Genomic DNA, 16758 nt, shown 5'->3' with positions numbered 1-16758 from the left:
AATCAGGGTAATTTTCATTAGTGATTTCACTTGTATCATTTTCACTGGCACTTTCGCTTCTATCTGAATACTCGCTATTTTCTATATGAGTATTATTACGAACATTCGAATCCTCACCGTCACTGTCTTCGCCACTGCTAAACCATACACTAGTATCGCTTTCATCCTCTTCTAACATCTGTCTAATATTTTCACTTGTCGATAGACTAGCCATACTTATAAGTCACAGTAATGAATAACAACTATTGAATACACCTACACTTACCTTATGCAGTAAAACTACATTTCGAAAGAGGTAACCCCTTTATACTTTGAAAATAGTGAGAATTGCATAGGAAAATATTACAAAAAATCTTTCCAGGACTTACTTTCAAACACACTAAAGATATAAACTGCTACTTTCGTGTGTAAATGAAAATAATGTATTTATTTCCTATTATTGTATTATACTACAACAAATAATTTTTGGTATCAACAAATTGTGAAAGAAATGTGAGAGACATCTAGTAGGTACAAGCAAAACAATAGTTTAGTATATTTACTTCAACAATTTGAATGAAATGAGGAAGAAAGACAGAGCATGTACACGACATAATGAATAATATGAGTTTGGGCCTACAAGGCCCGGATTGTGCAAAATCAGGGTATATAAAGAAAATACCTTTAAATTTAAAAAAATAAAATTAAAGAGCGGAAAGAATATCACCATAACAGCTTTGAATATTCAATTGATGATGTCAAAAAGACTTAGCCTCAGACATATACATTTATGAAACTTAGAGCAAAAAATAAAATCTTCCGGGCCTCCCGGATTGTGCCAATAAGGGTTAAATAGTTCCGGAACATACTCGCTAACTCTGAGCGAAGAATGTAGACAAAGTATTTAAGAATAAAATCCAGACAGGAATATTCGGACCCAAGAGAAAGAGGAATGGGTAATGTTGGAAACTTCAGAACGGAATTTACTACACATGGAATTTACTACATTTTTTCTTAAGTCAGTCAAATCTATTAATTTTACATGTTCCATCTATGGGTATTTAGGATATTTATTTCGTTAAACACAGAATATTGTAGAATTTACGTATTGTATAAATGTAAAAGAAATAAACTATTAACTACACTTAAAATGTATTGTATTTATTACTATTTGTCTTGTTCTAATAGAGACACATTAAGCCTAACACAAGAGTAACACACACAGTTCTAATAGTAACACAATATTTCTAACAGTAACCACATACAACTTGTAACAAGGCATGGGTCAATCTTTAGCAGATGGGATCCAGATGTACGTAAAAATACAAAATTTGCAAGAGAAATAGAAGATACAGGTACTTAGACCTAACATAACCTAACCAAATCTAACCTAAACTAACCTAAACTGGTAAGAGTGCACTTTGAGCAGAACAACTGATTTTTTGTCACAGGATATGGTATTGGAGGAATAGAATTATTATTATTTGTACGTAATAGTTTAGGTTAGGTTAGTTCAGGTTAGTTTAGGTTACGTTAGGTATGAATGTTCTGCTCAAAGTGCACCTTTCCCCTAAATTAATCTATAAGCAAAATTCTATAACTTTTTCGAAAAATGTGCTGGACCCCTGCACTAACATAACCTAACATAAAGTAACAAACTAAACTAATCTAATATAACATAAACTAAACTAACCTAATGTGAACAGAAACTGCCGAAATAGTAACAATTTTTTTTAGAAAAAAAATAACTGGACCCCTTCTGCTAAACATTGTCCAAGGCTTGTAATTCTTAATTGAATTATTGTTACATTCAAAGTCACGGCATACTACTTCAGAAATCACGGCATAGTACGAGGCGCATTCAGAAAATAAATTTCTATTGAGTATAAAATAAAAAATGGACGTTAAAAGAAAATTATCTTATTCCTGTGAAGTTAGTGATACATTATCTCATTTTCTACCATGTACTGTCCTTGTTGATTTGTGATAACGCAGCACCAGTTTTTGTATGCCCTTGACAAAGAATTCCGTCGCAAAAGAACTGGAAACAACACTTCGTAGGTTGAGACACAACTAACGGTTGATCTCTGATACCGACAGATTCCTAGCGTGGAGAAATCTGATTTTACCGGGCATAACATCGCACTCGACGGGAGTCTGTTCACATGCAGCCATGTTTTCCGTGCCATAGTTCTTTCCCTACCTACAGAAGGCTGTTTCATCCTTATGGTAGCAATTTGCAGTCGCCACCAGAGGCGCTAGTTTCACGTCAGCAACCTGACTCACGCAGTACGGAGTAGCCAGATACTTGTGTACAAGCCGTGCAGTGGAGAGACGTGTGTGAGCAGAATGCCGCCGAAAATCGACCCTTTTTGGGAGGGCTATATCGTAGCACTTTCTGATATAGTCTACAGCTATAGCCGAATAAGAACACAGTGCAAGAAGAAAGGTTTTACAATGTGTGATAAGGGAATTAATGCAGCCGTCCATCGCAATGCAAACCCAGAGCAAACCATTGCCATGCGTCGTCAAAAGGGGCAAAAGAAGCAACCGGCTCCACAACGCAGTCAAGACGTCATTGACAAGGTCCGCCGGTTTTTGACCCAGGAGAATCCACTCACTCAACGTGACATAGCGAGGCGTGTTGGACGGTCAACTGCAACTGTACACTGAATCATACGCTACAATTTGGGACTCAGAAGTGCACACAAGCGGCGGGTCCATGTTCTGAAGCCAACGCATATCGCAAAACGGCGGGTGGCATGCAAATGGCTGTATGAAGGTTATCTGGCAGGTGACAAATGGCGTTATGTGATCACCTTAGATGAAGCACGGGTCTATTTGACAGGATCCCAGCAGATGCGTGCAATTTACTACCGCCGCAGTGATAAAACCGATCATGCAAAGTGGATTCGCTCCTGCAAGGAGAGTTTTCCAAAGGGATTTATGGTACTGACGGGTTTCTGTGCAAAACGAAAGCTTCCGATACGCCGGGTGTCATCAAATGTTAAGGTGAATGCAGCGTATTATATCGAGCATGTACTGGAACCCATCTATCGCCAACATGCCCCGCCTTTGTATGGCAATGACACTGACAGAGTGTTCATCCACCAGGACAAGGCCAGCAGCCATACTGCCAAAAGAACAGTGGCCTACATGACACGTATGGAACAGTAGAACGGTGTAAAGGCTATCCCATTTCGATACATCCCGTCAAGTCACCAGATGCATCCCCTATAGACTTCTGTGCTTTCGGCCTCCTCAAACGGAACATCAATAAGCGTCATCCGACCACATTTGGTGGCCTTTGGAAAGTGTGCAAGGAGGAGTGGGCGAAGTTGGATCAGGCAGTGCTCAATAGAGGTCTCCTTCAGTAGAGACTACGCTACGACGTCGTGCATTCGTTCACCAACGGGGCTCTCACATCGAAAATGATCGCTGGTGGAAACGGGGTTTTACGCCCTAGGGCACGGGTCTGTACTTCACTACCATAAGGCTGAAACAGCCTTCTGTATTCCATACAACTGCGCTCGCCCCAGGTTATAGCCACGTTTTCCTAGTCCACTCTTCCGCAAACACGTCCCGTCAGGGTTGCCAACCGTCCCGATTCTGTCGGGACTGTACCGATTTCTGACTTATTTGTCCCGCGTCCCGACCGGACACTCGTCGGGACGCATATTGTCCCGATTTATTGATTTCAAAGTTAATTAATATTTTACAAAAAGGAATCACCTTGTTGTTTTACACGCAAAGTTTTACGAATAGAATCAATTTAACAAATTTGTGTTTAATTTGATTCAGGAAAATTAATTATAACTCGCCTTTAATTTATAGTTATTCCCAAATTGTTTTGAGATGATAATTCTGACGATCATTATGATAGTATAGTCCATGCAGCGCTAAAATATTGTTTTGCCAACCTCTACATAAAAGCGACTGCTACCGCAGTGGCAGTAACTCTAGCGTTCACTTCAGAGGGTGGCCGCCACGTCAATTATACTGGGTACCGGTCGTCTGCCAGATCTGCCACCAGCGTCGGCATCTTCTGCTCCACTTTGGTTTGGCACGCGATCGCATTGTTTACATTAATCCGTGCAGTGCAGTATTATTCTGTTCTTCGACGTTAAGTTATAAAGTTATTTTTTACACTGTTTTTAATGACTCGCCGTACGTGCAGTCGTCTCCGGGGGGCCCTCTTCCAACACTGATTGTGCCGTCCCGATTTTTTCTTAAGAAACGTTGGCTTTCCTGTATCCCGCTCTTATCAATTATGAAATCTTGGGGCACTTTCTGAACTTATTTTCTAAATGAGCCTCGTCAATATAGTGTACGTCCAGATTTGAATTCTAGAAGTAAAGATTTGCATAAAGTTGTTAGTTTATTCAACATTATACTACAATTTACTTTTTTAATTTTGCTGAAAGTGTGAGAAAATGGTGGAGAGCACAGTGAAAACTATAAAGCGCCACAGAGCCAAGTAGTATTTACATATCACTATAACAAAATATTTTCCAGGTTGCCATCCTTGGCCAGACTTTCAAGTGGTGAGCCCTTGGGTATTGTTCTTCCAGACGCGGAAACAGACGCTCTGGCGCAGGAGTCCAGTCAAGATGGAGGAGATATTTTGCTGTTGGCAGAAGAGACGCCTAGCGGAGGGACACAGAAACTCAGACTATACAAAATTATGGTAAGATTTCTCTATACAAGGTAAACATATGGTGTTATGACCTCTTTAATCACTAGATTGCAGTAAATTAAGAAGCCTGGTAGTATGAACTAAAATGAAGACATAAGTTTGGAATATAGGGATATATATATAGAAGGTAAAATAAAAAATATTTTTTAAGCAACTGCTGATGCTACACCCATTTCATGTAATTTGTCCATGTAAATGTAACAGAAGATGATTAGAGTAAAAGTGCCATAATGCTGAAGAAGAAATCTAATTTCTAGAAAATCATCATTCAAACGTCCTCCGTAAGTGGGTGATGCAGGATGGGAAGGAACGGTGAAATTGCAAATGAGAACCTCAATTTTTGCAAATTGTATCTACACAACTAAATTATCTCAAATGTTTTTATAAGAGATAGATGTCCGTAATGGAAAAAGTAGGTAATATTCTTGTTAAATGGTACCTTCCATTTTGATTGTAATCAATGATTTGTGCAAAAATTATCAACTGAAATGCGAAACCAATTTGTCGAACAATGCAATTTTAGAACAATGTGTACAAACGTTGCTTTTGCTTAAAAGTCGTCTGCACAATATTGGTTCATTACAGTACCAGTCACTTGTACACCCAAGTGTTTCAGACAAACCATACCTATTGCAAGTAAAAATGGGGTTCTCATTTGAAATTTTACCATTCAATCTCGCTTCACGCACTTGCGGAGGGAGAGCAAAAAGATAATTTTCTATGAATTAGATTTCCTCTTCAGCATTATGTCACTTATACTTTAATAATCTTTTTCTCCTTTGGATCATTCTCGAGGCGTGGAATGATAAATAACTTCTGTGATTTCCTATACGAGTTTTGTCCTGTTCATTTATCTCCAACCATTTTCATATTATCGGTACTGGACGTTTTATCTGATACCGGCACCATGTCTTGGCTACTATTTTAAAAACGGTGACCCAAATGAATAATCTTTTGCCACAACGCTGTTTAGTGTATGAAGCTCTATCAAGCGAGGTATCACTTGACTCATATTTTTGTTTAAAATTTCTAAGTTGTTCCTGGGCCCCCATGATATGCGGCCCTGGGGGGGGGGCACCACGACAACCATATTCGATTTGCCCCATGGTATTTCCTATTTGAGTTTTTGATTAGTTCATTTATGTTCAACTGTTTTCGAGATATTTCCGTGGAAAGATTAAAATGGCCCACTCTGTATAATTATATATACAGGGTGTCCATAAAGTCCTTTTCCACCCTTAAAACTCGAAAACAGTGAAATATATGTCAAAACGAGAAAACAATATTTTATCATTTCAAAAGTACCCCGTATTGAGGGATACAAAATTGCCCCAGGGTCCCTCGGAGGGTCCCAGACGGGGTCCAACTTAAAATTTTCAAATGGCAAGAGGGGGTCAAGTAGTTAAAAGAAGGAAGATGGAACAGGAATATTAGTACTTGATATAGGAATATTAGTAATAGCATCAGATGTAATAATACGCACACTTCTACTTGAAATAGTATTGTCTCAGTTAGTAATGTAGACATGATAACCCAGTTAATTAAACCTTTCAATAGATGTGACTGTTTGCATATCTCTCAGCTCACACAATCCATGTTCTTTCGGACACAGTTTGCATAGCCGTTCCGAACTTGTAGCATCTTCATTTTTTTTACCAATAACTTTCAAAGAATATGGTACTTGACCCCTTTTCCTATTCGCAAATTTTAGGACCGCACTTGGGAACCTGTAGTGATTTTGGGACAAATATTTACACATCGAAAAGCTGTACTTTACAAATAAGAAAACACTCCATTTAGTGTTTTGACATCTCATATTTTACCATTTCGGATCATTGGAAGTGACATGGACTTTTCGGTGAAGGCCGTGTTAACATTTTAATTATCCGCCATTTCACGTAGGATTGGTATTGAAACATAAGACCTTTTCCATCGTCTTTCTTTTGAAAATAGCTTTTAAACTATATACTACTTGACCTCCTTTGCCATTTGAAACTTTTGAGTTAGACCCCATCTGGCACCTCCAGAGGGACCCCGGGGCAACTTTCTTTCCCTCAGTATGTGGTACTTTTGAAATGATGGCATACGTGTTTTTCAGGTTTTATATCAGTTGAGCCATTTCAGATTTGTATGGGTGGCCAAAGACTTTATCAAAGCAAACTGTATTAACAATTTGACCTGTCGCTATTTTGTACAGGTTTACTATAGAGCATCGAAACTTATTCCATCGTCTTTCTTTTGAAAATAGCTTTCAAACAATATAATACTTGACCCCCTTCCTGTTTGAAAATTTTGAGATGGACCCTGTTTGGGACCCTCCGAGGGACCCTGGAGCAACTTTGTTTCCCTCAATACGTGGTACTTTTGAAATGATGAAATACGTGTTTTCTCGTTTTGACACCGTTTCCGAGTTTTAGGGGTAGCAAAGGAGTTTATGGACACCCTGTATATATTCGCGAATGCACGATCGTCAGTCTTTCGCTTCCGAATCTTGGAAAAGATCCCTCTGTTGTCGTTGTTCAAGTACATTGAAATGTGTTGTGCTCTCCGAAAATTACATTTTGTTAAAGGGCAGTATTAGAATGCTTATCTATGGTGCTAAGGGTCCCTGGTCCATGATGAACAACATGATATCATTGTGTTTTCTCTGCATTCACTCATTTCTCGAGCTTAACTGTGGCACGATAAAAGTAAATATATCATTTTCATTTAAATTTTGCTATACAGTAAACTATCGACTATCGGCGATCTTCTTTTCCTTTTTTCCATATTTTTTGTGAGGATAAATTTCGGTACGCACGGTATAAAAAACATTCACAAATAACGAAAAGGTGTTTTAACACGAAAATAAAAAAATAGATCGATTTTTCTGAAAAAGTACACAAATAAACTTATTTAAAAAAAGAAATGAAATCTTTAAGGTTTACGTCCCACGGTTATACCGGATAGGCTAAAGGAGACTGTGATAATGAGAAATGAATGAAATGATGGAATGAAGAAAGTGAGAGGAAACGGGAGAACCCCGAGAAAACCTACGAGCACGGTGTTTGTGCACCACAAAGTCCACACGGCGCGAGAAAATTACTGTATATTAAATTATAATTGTATATATATGCCTCCCACTGTAATTGCTTGTTTAATTTCCAAAAATATTTCCATGTTGATTTGTGTCCCTCCTCGGTCATTATGCAGAAAATCCGCGGTTGCCACATCAGGCCCGTAGCCAGCCCGAAAATGTAGGGGGTGGTCCGATGGAAGTTAGGAGGGGCCCGATCCAAAAATATTAGTTCATCCCATATTATAGTTCAATTGCAAACCTACCGTGAAAATTTTAGAGGGGGCCAGTAAAAATTTAGGGGGGCCCAGCCCCCCTAGACCCCCCTGGATACGGGGATGTGCCACATTACCAAGTTCCACTGATAATTGGGAGTTTACTGCATATATTTTTTAGTCTTTAATAATTAATTTTAATGTAAGTTATATTAAATTCTTATACAATGCAAATTTGTTTTGAAAATGCAAGGAATATTTAACCAGACCTGAAGAAGAAACAATAAAATCACATAACTACAATTCAAGTTCTTCAGAAAATTAATTGCCCTCACAAATCAATGGAATAAGAGTGGTAAAGATGACACTGGTAATTAATAATGCTAAATCTATATGAAAAATAAATTAAAGAAGTAAATTTGAAAAATGAATGGCTAAGATTTAGGGTCAAAGATATTCAGCAACTAAATAATAATATATGTGTTCTCCAAATGTTAATTTTCGCATGCCAATTTTTATACCTTTGTTTCAAATCTCCCTTGTGTTTTGGTATAAATAATTTACAAATTCTGTTAAAGAGACAAAGGAAGCAAAGCTTGCTATCACAAATGGACAACCAGTGTACCAATCAAAAGACTACTTACAGGGAATAAAGTGCACATCCGAAAATATTAACATGGAAACTTTCAAAACATATGCAAGACATCCAGTTCTACTGAGGAGGATTTTTCCCTCATCCTCCCTGATAATTCGAACACGGAGGATAATGTTAAAAATTCAAAAACTAAAACATGTCTTTACCCTTAGTGTTTCAAGATTACCATAGTAGTCATTTCTAGTAAAGAGAAGATGGGCAAAATGTGAGTTTGGTTGTAACAGAATGTACTACTTTCTAAATAATCTGAAACTGTAGTTTTCACTGAGAAGCACACGACACAACATGTAAGCACGGCAAAACACAAATCTACAAGGACACTCAAATCAGCTGGTGAAAAGATGCAGAATCAGCTTGGAACATTCATAAATCCCGCTTCGCGTACTAACAACTTTGAAAATGATCTGTGTGAAGCTCTAATTAATGTGGACACTCCTTTATGAAAGTTAGAAAATGTTTCCCTTAGAAACTTTCGCCAGAAATATACAGAAGAAAAACCTCCAAGTCAATCGTTTATGAGAATAACTTACATTGGTGGTGTATACACAAAACTATTGACGATATCTGCCAAGGATTTGGTGACAAAAATATATGTATTTCAATTAATGGAACATGCGATATTCTAGGCCGTTCCATTCCTAATATTCTATTTCGAACTTTGGAGGGTGAAGAAAGCATACGAACGTATTTGATTAAATCAAAAGTTCTGGAGAAAAGTAAATGATGCGGTTATTGCACAGATTTTTACAAAATCGCTCACTATTCTGTGGCCAGAGTGCATAAAACACAGCAGGTTTCTTCTTTTTGTCACAGATGAACCTGCATAGATGAAAAGTGAAAGGAAAACCCTGACGATTCTGTTTCGGTGTATCTTGTTGCAGAGGAAGTACGTTCTCATTTTCTCGAAGTTGATATTCTCGTGTGAAATGTGGGAAAAAGTACTTCTAAAAGCTCCCGCGTGAATTAATGCCTTTCGTGAATTAGTCCTGAACTTCAGTTCCTACAACAGTCCGCCTTAACGAGATGGGGTACATGGATTACAGCTGTCCTCTATTATGCTAAGAATTTAGAATCCATCAAAAGAATCATTGATACTTTTCATAAGGATGATGTGCGTTCAATCAAGATTGCTCAAAGTTTGCTTAAGAAGAATTCCTCGAAAGAAAGAACTAACTTTCATTGTAATACATTTTGCAAAGTTGCCAGACTCTACACTTGACAAAAGAATAGACTTTACCTAGTTTCCTGAAAACCTTCAATCATATGAGTGTTGTACCCATGACAAGGGCTCGCTCATTCAGCAAAAGTGTGATCGTGTTGTAAGTGCTAATCCAGATGTTGAAAAGTCAGTGTCGCGTCGTGGAAAATCAGCACCCGGGAAGAGAGCATACGACGACGCCCCTATACATATATTACAAGTAGTTTTTCCTTTTTTTCTCCCGAATTATGTGCCTCCCTTATTTCGGCTCCCGAGGCCGTCGCCCCGCTCTCCTCTCACCCTCCTGGCACGGTACTGTGAAAAGTGAAGAACATTGTTTATGTTGTGGAAGGTCTGATAACGATATAACTGTTGACAATGACATACTCTTCTCGAATTGCTTGTTTCCATTTAAATTCCAGTGACATCTGTAGATATGGAAAATTCATTTTCAGATCTAAAGGGGATTCTTCCTGACAGGGGACAAAATCTTCATTTGCAAAATCTGAAGAAGTTGGTGATTTCTGAGACCAATTAAATATGAAATTACTTTCATAAGTGAAAATGAACTGCTAGTGTAGAATTTCTTGTACTTTGAATGTTTACTGAAGTGCTAACGAACTGCGTATGACACTGGTTTTGCGTTTTGTTCAGTGATACTACTGAGGAATAATAAATTGGTCGTTAGATGTCGCCCTTATGGATTGTGCTATTTGATTCCAGAAATTTTAAATTGTAAGTACTAACTGCAAAGCGAAACATTTCATTTTTTAAGATCCATATTTTTAATTCAACTACTAATCTAATTATATTATATTATAGTTTCTTTTTAAATGTTTTAGTATCAACTTTTTTCTAAAACTCTTTTTTGTTATTTACTTTTACCATCTTACCTGCCATTTATGGGTTTTTATTTCGTAAATTAGCTAGTCATTTAAGGTTACTTAATTTACCATTAATTCTACTCTCAATAGCGTTTGTAACCAAGATGATTTCGTTCATCTGTTAGGAGTTTAACGTCCTTTCAACACCAAGAGTATGCAAAGCTTATCGTGAGTTCCGAACTACATGAGCTGATAACGGGACTTGAACCCTGGACTCTCGCGTCGAACGCATCTGCAGTAACCGCGTAAGCAGGATATAGTTCAAGTTTGAACTTGCAAAACATTCAGCTCTACATTACGAATGTTGTTTCGATTTCCCATATTTGACTGGGTCTCACTAAAGGATCCCGTTTAATTTGACGACCACAACCATCAGGATACAAGAACAAAACTTACTAAGACATTTTATTTGTGTGTTGGTTTGTTTCACACTATCTGGAAGTGCGACAGAACTTCTTTGCCCACCGAGTAATAAAGTGAATGTCGACATCGGTAGGAATAAACACTTTGGTAGGCAGTATAAACCATCATGTACTAGAAGTTTCAATTTCGTCCGGTAGATGTAACACGTTGAAGGAAGTTTGCTCCTATTTAACTCCCATAATCTTTGTTTCAATAGTATAAAAAAATAGAATATGGATAATTACCATTAAAGTCCCCGTTATCTTTAACGCCTTAACTTCATTAACGGAGCCAGGATTCAGCCAGGATTCGCCCTAGTTATCTATTTGAAAACCCAAAAATTAGAAAATCGCTTCCGTTCAAGAGTTATTGGGTGGAGTAACGGATGGATTAACGGGTGGATTAACGGATGTATTAACATTACAATATTACCGTTAACCATTAAAAATCACCGTTACCTATGAAGATATTAACGGATTGACATCATTAACGAGCTCGTCCGAGATGATCGACCTAATTATCTATTGCAATAACCACAATTTTTTAAAAAAAGTCGTTTCCGTTCAAGCGTTATCGTAAGGAATAACGAAAACAATAACACCGTTAAACTGTAGATTCACGCCATACATTCTCTTAGCGTGGAAAGAACGTTATAAATTCCAAACCAACGAACGAATTGAACTTGGAACAAATGCTGGTGTAACGTTTAATTTCCATTAGAGAGCACCTAATAACTCGAGCCTAAAAGTAATGGCAAAGTTTAAAAGAAAAAAGTAAATGACTAGCAATATTACGAAATTAAAAACCAAAAATGTTAAGCAAAATGGCAAAATTAAATAATGTTTTTGGAAAGAAAATGAATACTAAAATATTTAAAAACTATCATAGCCTAAAATTGGTTTACTAATCGAATTAAAAAATATGGATACTAAAAAATAAAATGTTTCGTTCTGTAGTTAGTACTTGCAATTTAAAATTTCATAGAAACCTGCAAAGTGCGCGAGCCGTAAGGGACGTCATCTAATGACTATGGGAGATTTCAATAATGCAAGTTCCATTTGCCTTATCCTAATAAGGAATATGTGCATCTTTACAATTTTGTTTATACCTACTTCTCAATATCCATATTACCTCTATAACTTTTCATTTTGAGAATATCAAATTATACTATGCGTATATAAACGCAATGTCTTATAGAACAGCTACGTTCATTTCTTCAATTATCTGTCAATAGGCCAAATCTGTAACAGATGCCAAAAGCGATATTTTGGAATTAAGAGTCTTCATCCCGGCGAAATTAAAATGCCGCTAATTTTACAGTAATTATGTGATATCTTCAAATAGATAAAAGATAATCGAAATGTGGGACAATATCGCCGTAGACAATATTATTTTGCATGAGGTACCGTTACCACAAGTCACCTAGTAGCTTTCCGTTATCAGCCGTTTAGAAAACGCGGAAATAAATGTCGATTTTCAAAATGGCTCGAAATCGAAAGCAGATAAGTAAGTCGTGATAACGGTTTCTCATGTAAAATAATATTGTCTAGGGCGCTCTTGTTCCACATTTCGATTATCTTTTATCTATTTGAAGATATCACATAATTACTGTAAAATTAACGGTATTTTAATTTCGCCGGTTTGAAGACTCTTAATTCATTGTTTTTTTTTTAAAGTTGTATCTCCTGCCTCCTTATTCGCACCGGAATGAGTAGAAGTAAACAATTTCCGGTTTCACTGTATATAATCATAGATCAAAACCTGTGAGCATAATAGTCTTATTTAAAATTGTTTTATCGTCCGTAAAATTGTTTCCTTTTCCACCCTTATATGTATCGACTAAAGCCGGAAGTAGTAGAAATGAACGAGTTCCAGTTTTAACACTGATCGCTATAGTGAAAACGATGATAGATTGCAAGAAATCTTTGAAAGCTTTCCTTTTTACGTCCCATATTATGTCGTTGAGCCTAAGGGAGACGAATGACTAAGGCAAGTGAATGATGATGGAAGAATTGTTTGAATGAATAAATGAGAGGAAACGAGAGTACCCCGAGAAAATGTCGTCCATCACAAGCTTACTTGGTAGTTGATCGAACCAGGGACCCCACGCACCAGAGGTAAGTACTTTTCATTAAACCCAGGATAAATGACGATAGATGCCGAAAGCCCAGAAATCTAAATCCTAACTTCTAACTCTTCACTGACCCTCTGCTTTCGGTAATTCTGAGAGTTAAACAGAAGCCAATCAGGTTTTCGGATAGTGGAAGGATACAAATAGTTGTTTATTGCGTTTAGAATGAAGAGAAAATAGAGTAAAGTTAGAATGCCTTTCAATAAAATACAATTGTGTTGCTTTAGAACAAGATGGGGAGGTAAAACGAAACTAAACCCTCGGAAAATAGGGTGCGAAAATTCCGCCTCTATTAAGGTTGGCACAGAACAAAATCAAATCATATTCTTTTGTATCTGCAGTGATGAATCTTTGTGTTCCTTAAGGCAGATTTTCTAAACATATTAAGCCCAGACAACCTTTTATGAGATTCTTTACAATCGTCCCCATAGTGTGCGTGCGTGTGTATGTGTGTGTGTGTGTACAGCCACTTACATAAGTACCTGGACCCCAGACAGTTATAATTCCACTACTTGAGGTCAAGATAATTTGCAGTTTGTAAAACGCCTAGACATATGCAACCCAACTTACATGTAACTTTTCTCGGCACTAACAGCAATTGGTAGCACTGAGTCAAGTCATTATGCAAGTAAAATTTTCGTGAGTAGATGACGCACGAAATATTTCTCCATTCTGAGATGAATCTCTCTGGTTCAGAGCGTGTTGTCTAATGAACATCATATGTTAATCTCAATATTGCTGTGTATATAATGTATTATTTCATTGTATACTGTATATTCAAAGAAATAAGAACACTGATCACACGCGAACAATTGCTGGAAATAAGTTTGTAAATCACTGTCTCCATTGAGAGACCTTCTACAATTCTCCTTATTCCAACACCTTTTTCTTTCTACGGAAGAGCCGTCACACTGAATATGCATTGAAATTGAAATTGAAACACATAAAAATGCTTCAGCCTGGCCTGGATTCGAACCCTAGTCTACCGAACAGAAGTTCAATACGCTAACCACTCACCTACCGCGCCACTTACCCTTCTAGCCAAACTAACACCTAATTAAAATCGTTTCATGGAAAAATATAAACAAGATCCTAATGCTTCTGTGAGTATCTTAGCACTAGCCGAGTGAATTTGGGCGTTCGGCTTCTGATCATGAGGCGCAATCCATTAGGGGTTCGAATTTCTCTGAAGAGCAAGGTCGGAATTTTAACTGTCCTTAGTATTCCTATGTTCGTGTCCCTGTAGTGTTCGGAATACGTCGAAAGAACATGAGGTGCCAGTGGCGAACAATACTCCGGTTGGGACTATTTGTTTTTTAAAAAATGTGAAAACAGGAAATCCCATTGCGGCTACTTGGGTTCAAATTCCGTCGTGACAATTATTAATTTTTCTAAATGAGAAGATAGCGTTTATGTAATTCCTATTGTGATTATGTTATTCCTTTATTATTATTATTATTATTATTATTATTATTATTATTATTATTACCACAGAAGGAAAGAAAAAGTAACATAGTCGAAAGTATTCATAGAAACAGAAAAGATATACAGTATGTCAGATGTTTCTTAGGTTTGCACATGAACGCAATAATATTATGACGTTTATGGATTTACAGATAGAATTATCATTTTATGACAACAAGAAATGGAATATAAATATTTGTAAGCTTATAACAATAATGCATTTTTTTTCGCCCTTCTTCTAGGCAGAAAGGTGAGGTGACATGTTAAATAGGATCATTCCCGTAACTAGCGTTGTAAGTTCGATCACTATTTGCAATTTGTGCACAGCTACGAACAATTCTTTGGAACTCATTTTTGGCCCATACTACAGCAGTAAGGACGTGTTTAGCCCTTATGCATTCATCAATTCTTGTCCAAACACGTTACTTGCCAGACAGTTACGAATGAAGGTTGATACAGACGACGTAATTTTGTGTTCTTGGCATTTCACCTGTGAAGGAAGTCGTCTCAACTCTTAGACCCAGAAAAATTGAATATTTTTCATGTTACTATACATCAGAAGTACCAATATTGCAAATTATAAAATATTCCTGAATTGCCACAGCCGCAGTCTAATCCACGTCCCCAACGTTATGAAACTAACGCTTAAACCACTACTCTAAGACATCACTGTTCTGGGAGAAGGAGAAAATGGATGTGCAGTGAATTCAGTAATTACGCGCTTTTACGATTCCAGTGTAATAATGCTGAAACTTTCTGATTTTAGTCATGATAAAATTGCAAAATATTATGCAGAGAGATAGTCCAGAGAAGTCAACTTTAAGTTGACAACTCATATGTACGAAAGCGCTGCCGTATGCTGTCGCCTCAGGCCCTGATTTTTCACGACACTTTATTGGACAGATACTCATATTGATTGGAATCTGGTGTTTCAGGGCATTGGATTGAATTTTTTGAAGTAAACTAATTTAACAAACCTTCCTCAGTTTCTTGTTTCCTATTTTTACGCGTTTTACTCACTTTTACAGTTTTTCCCCTAACTTTTTAAGAACAGGGACAAAAACACAGGTGCATTGAGGATAGAAAAATCCCAAATACTATTCGCGCGTTCTTCCCTTGTCTGAAGTAAAAGAATAAATTATGATGAACATGCAATTTTTGGTTTTCCATCTACTATGTGTTGTCAAATTCAGAGTTGGAGTGGGTCAGTGGGTCAAATGGATCGATTTTTCTGAGCGGGTCAGTGGATCGTGGGTCAACAGCATGTGACCCACTGCGACCCACCGTCATCCACCACTCACTATGACCCACTCTGACCCACCGACCCACTCTGCTCACTGCATTATAGACTGCATCTTCTGAAGAGCATATTTTTACCACCCTCGACCCTAGTCATAGAAACTAAAAGCACGTTTCTGATTGGTTGCAGCTTGCGACAGTCCAAATCTTTAGGTGTATGTAGTGTGTATTATAGTAGTAATAAAATAAAATTATTACTTTGTTGGAATTGAAGAAGAAATTGAAGAAATAGTGATTAAATTTATATCATGGCAGACAAGGTGGAACAAAACGAGCCCTGCGGGCTTCTAACCCGCTCTTCCTCCTACCACTACTACTATTTATAATGTGGATTCGTATAGCAAAACAACACACGTAACGTATTAATTTTTAGTATTATTTTCTTATTTTAATGAAAAAGTGTTTTGAAAATTTTAAGAATAAAAAACTTTCCTTGGCCTGGGTTTGAACCCACGCCAAAAGCAATTATAAGTACTAGCCGACTGCCCTAGTACACTCCTTTTTTTAAGTTCGTCCCAACCGGGATACTGTTCGCCATTGGCAATTCGCGCAATTTCTGCGTAATCCAAACACGACAGGGACACAAACACCGAAAGATCCAGGACAGTTAAAATTCTGACCTTGCTCTTCAGGGGGATTCGAACCCCCAATGGATTGCGCCTCATGATTGAAGCCGAACGCCCGAGACCACTCGGCTATTGCCACCGGCCACTCGGCCACGAAGACCACCAGTAACAGAGACTTGATTTTTGCTGTATTTATGCTACGTGGTGAGAAACA

General features: G+C 37.5%; 1 protein-coding gene across 1 annotated transcript in view; it reads left to right on the top strand.

Moving 5' to 3' along the window:
- CCHa1 (neuropeptide CCHamide 1) overlaps positions 1 to 16758 on the top strand; it is a 505592-nt gene that overhangs the window by 464069 nt on the left and 24765 nt on the right. Inside the window, exon 4 of the mRNA XM_081750405.1 lies at positions 4495 to 4666. Coding sequence (XP_081606531.1) covers positions 4495 to 4666 — 172 coding nt within the window. The remainder of the gene's footprint in view (positions 1 to 4494; positions 4667 to 16758) is intronic.

The sequence above is a fragment of the Thermobia domestica genome, chromosome 2 (assembly GCF_964235325.1).
Source record: "Thermobia domestica chromosome 2, izTheDome1.hap1.1, whole genome shotgun sequence".
Lineage (NCBI taxonomy): Eukaryota > Metazoa > Arthropoda > Insecta > Zygentoma > Lepismatidae > Thermobia > Thermobia domestica.
The sequence above is the reverse complement of the archived record's forward strand: the minus strand, read 5'-3'. Positions and strand labels throughout refer to the sequence as shown.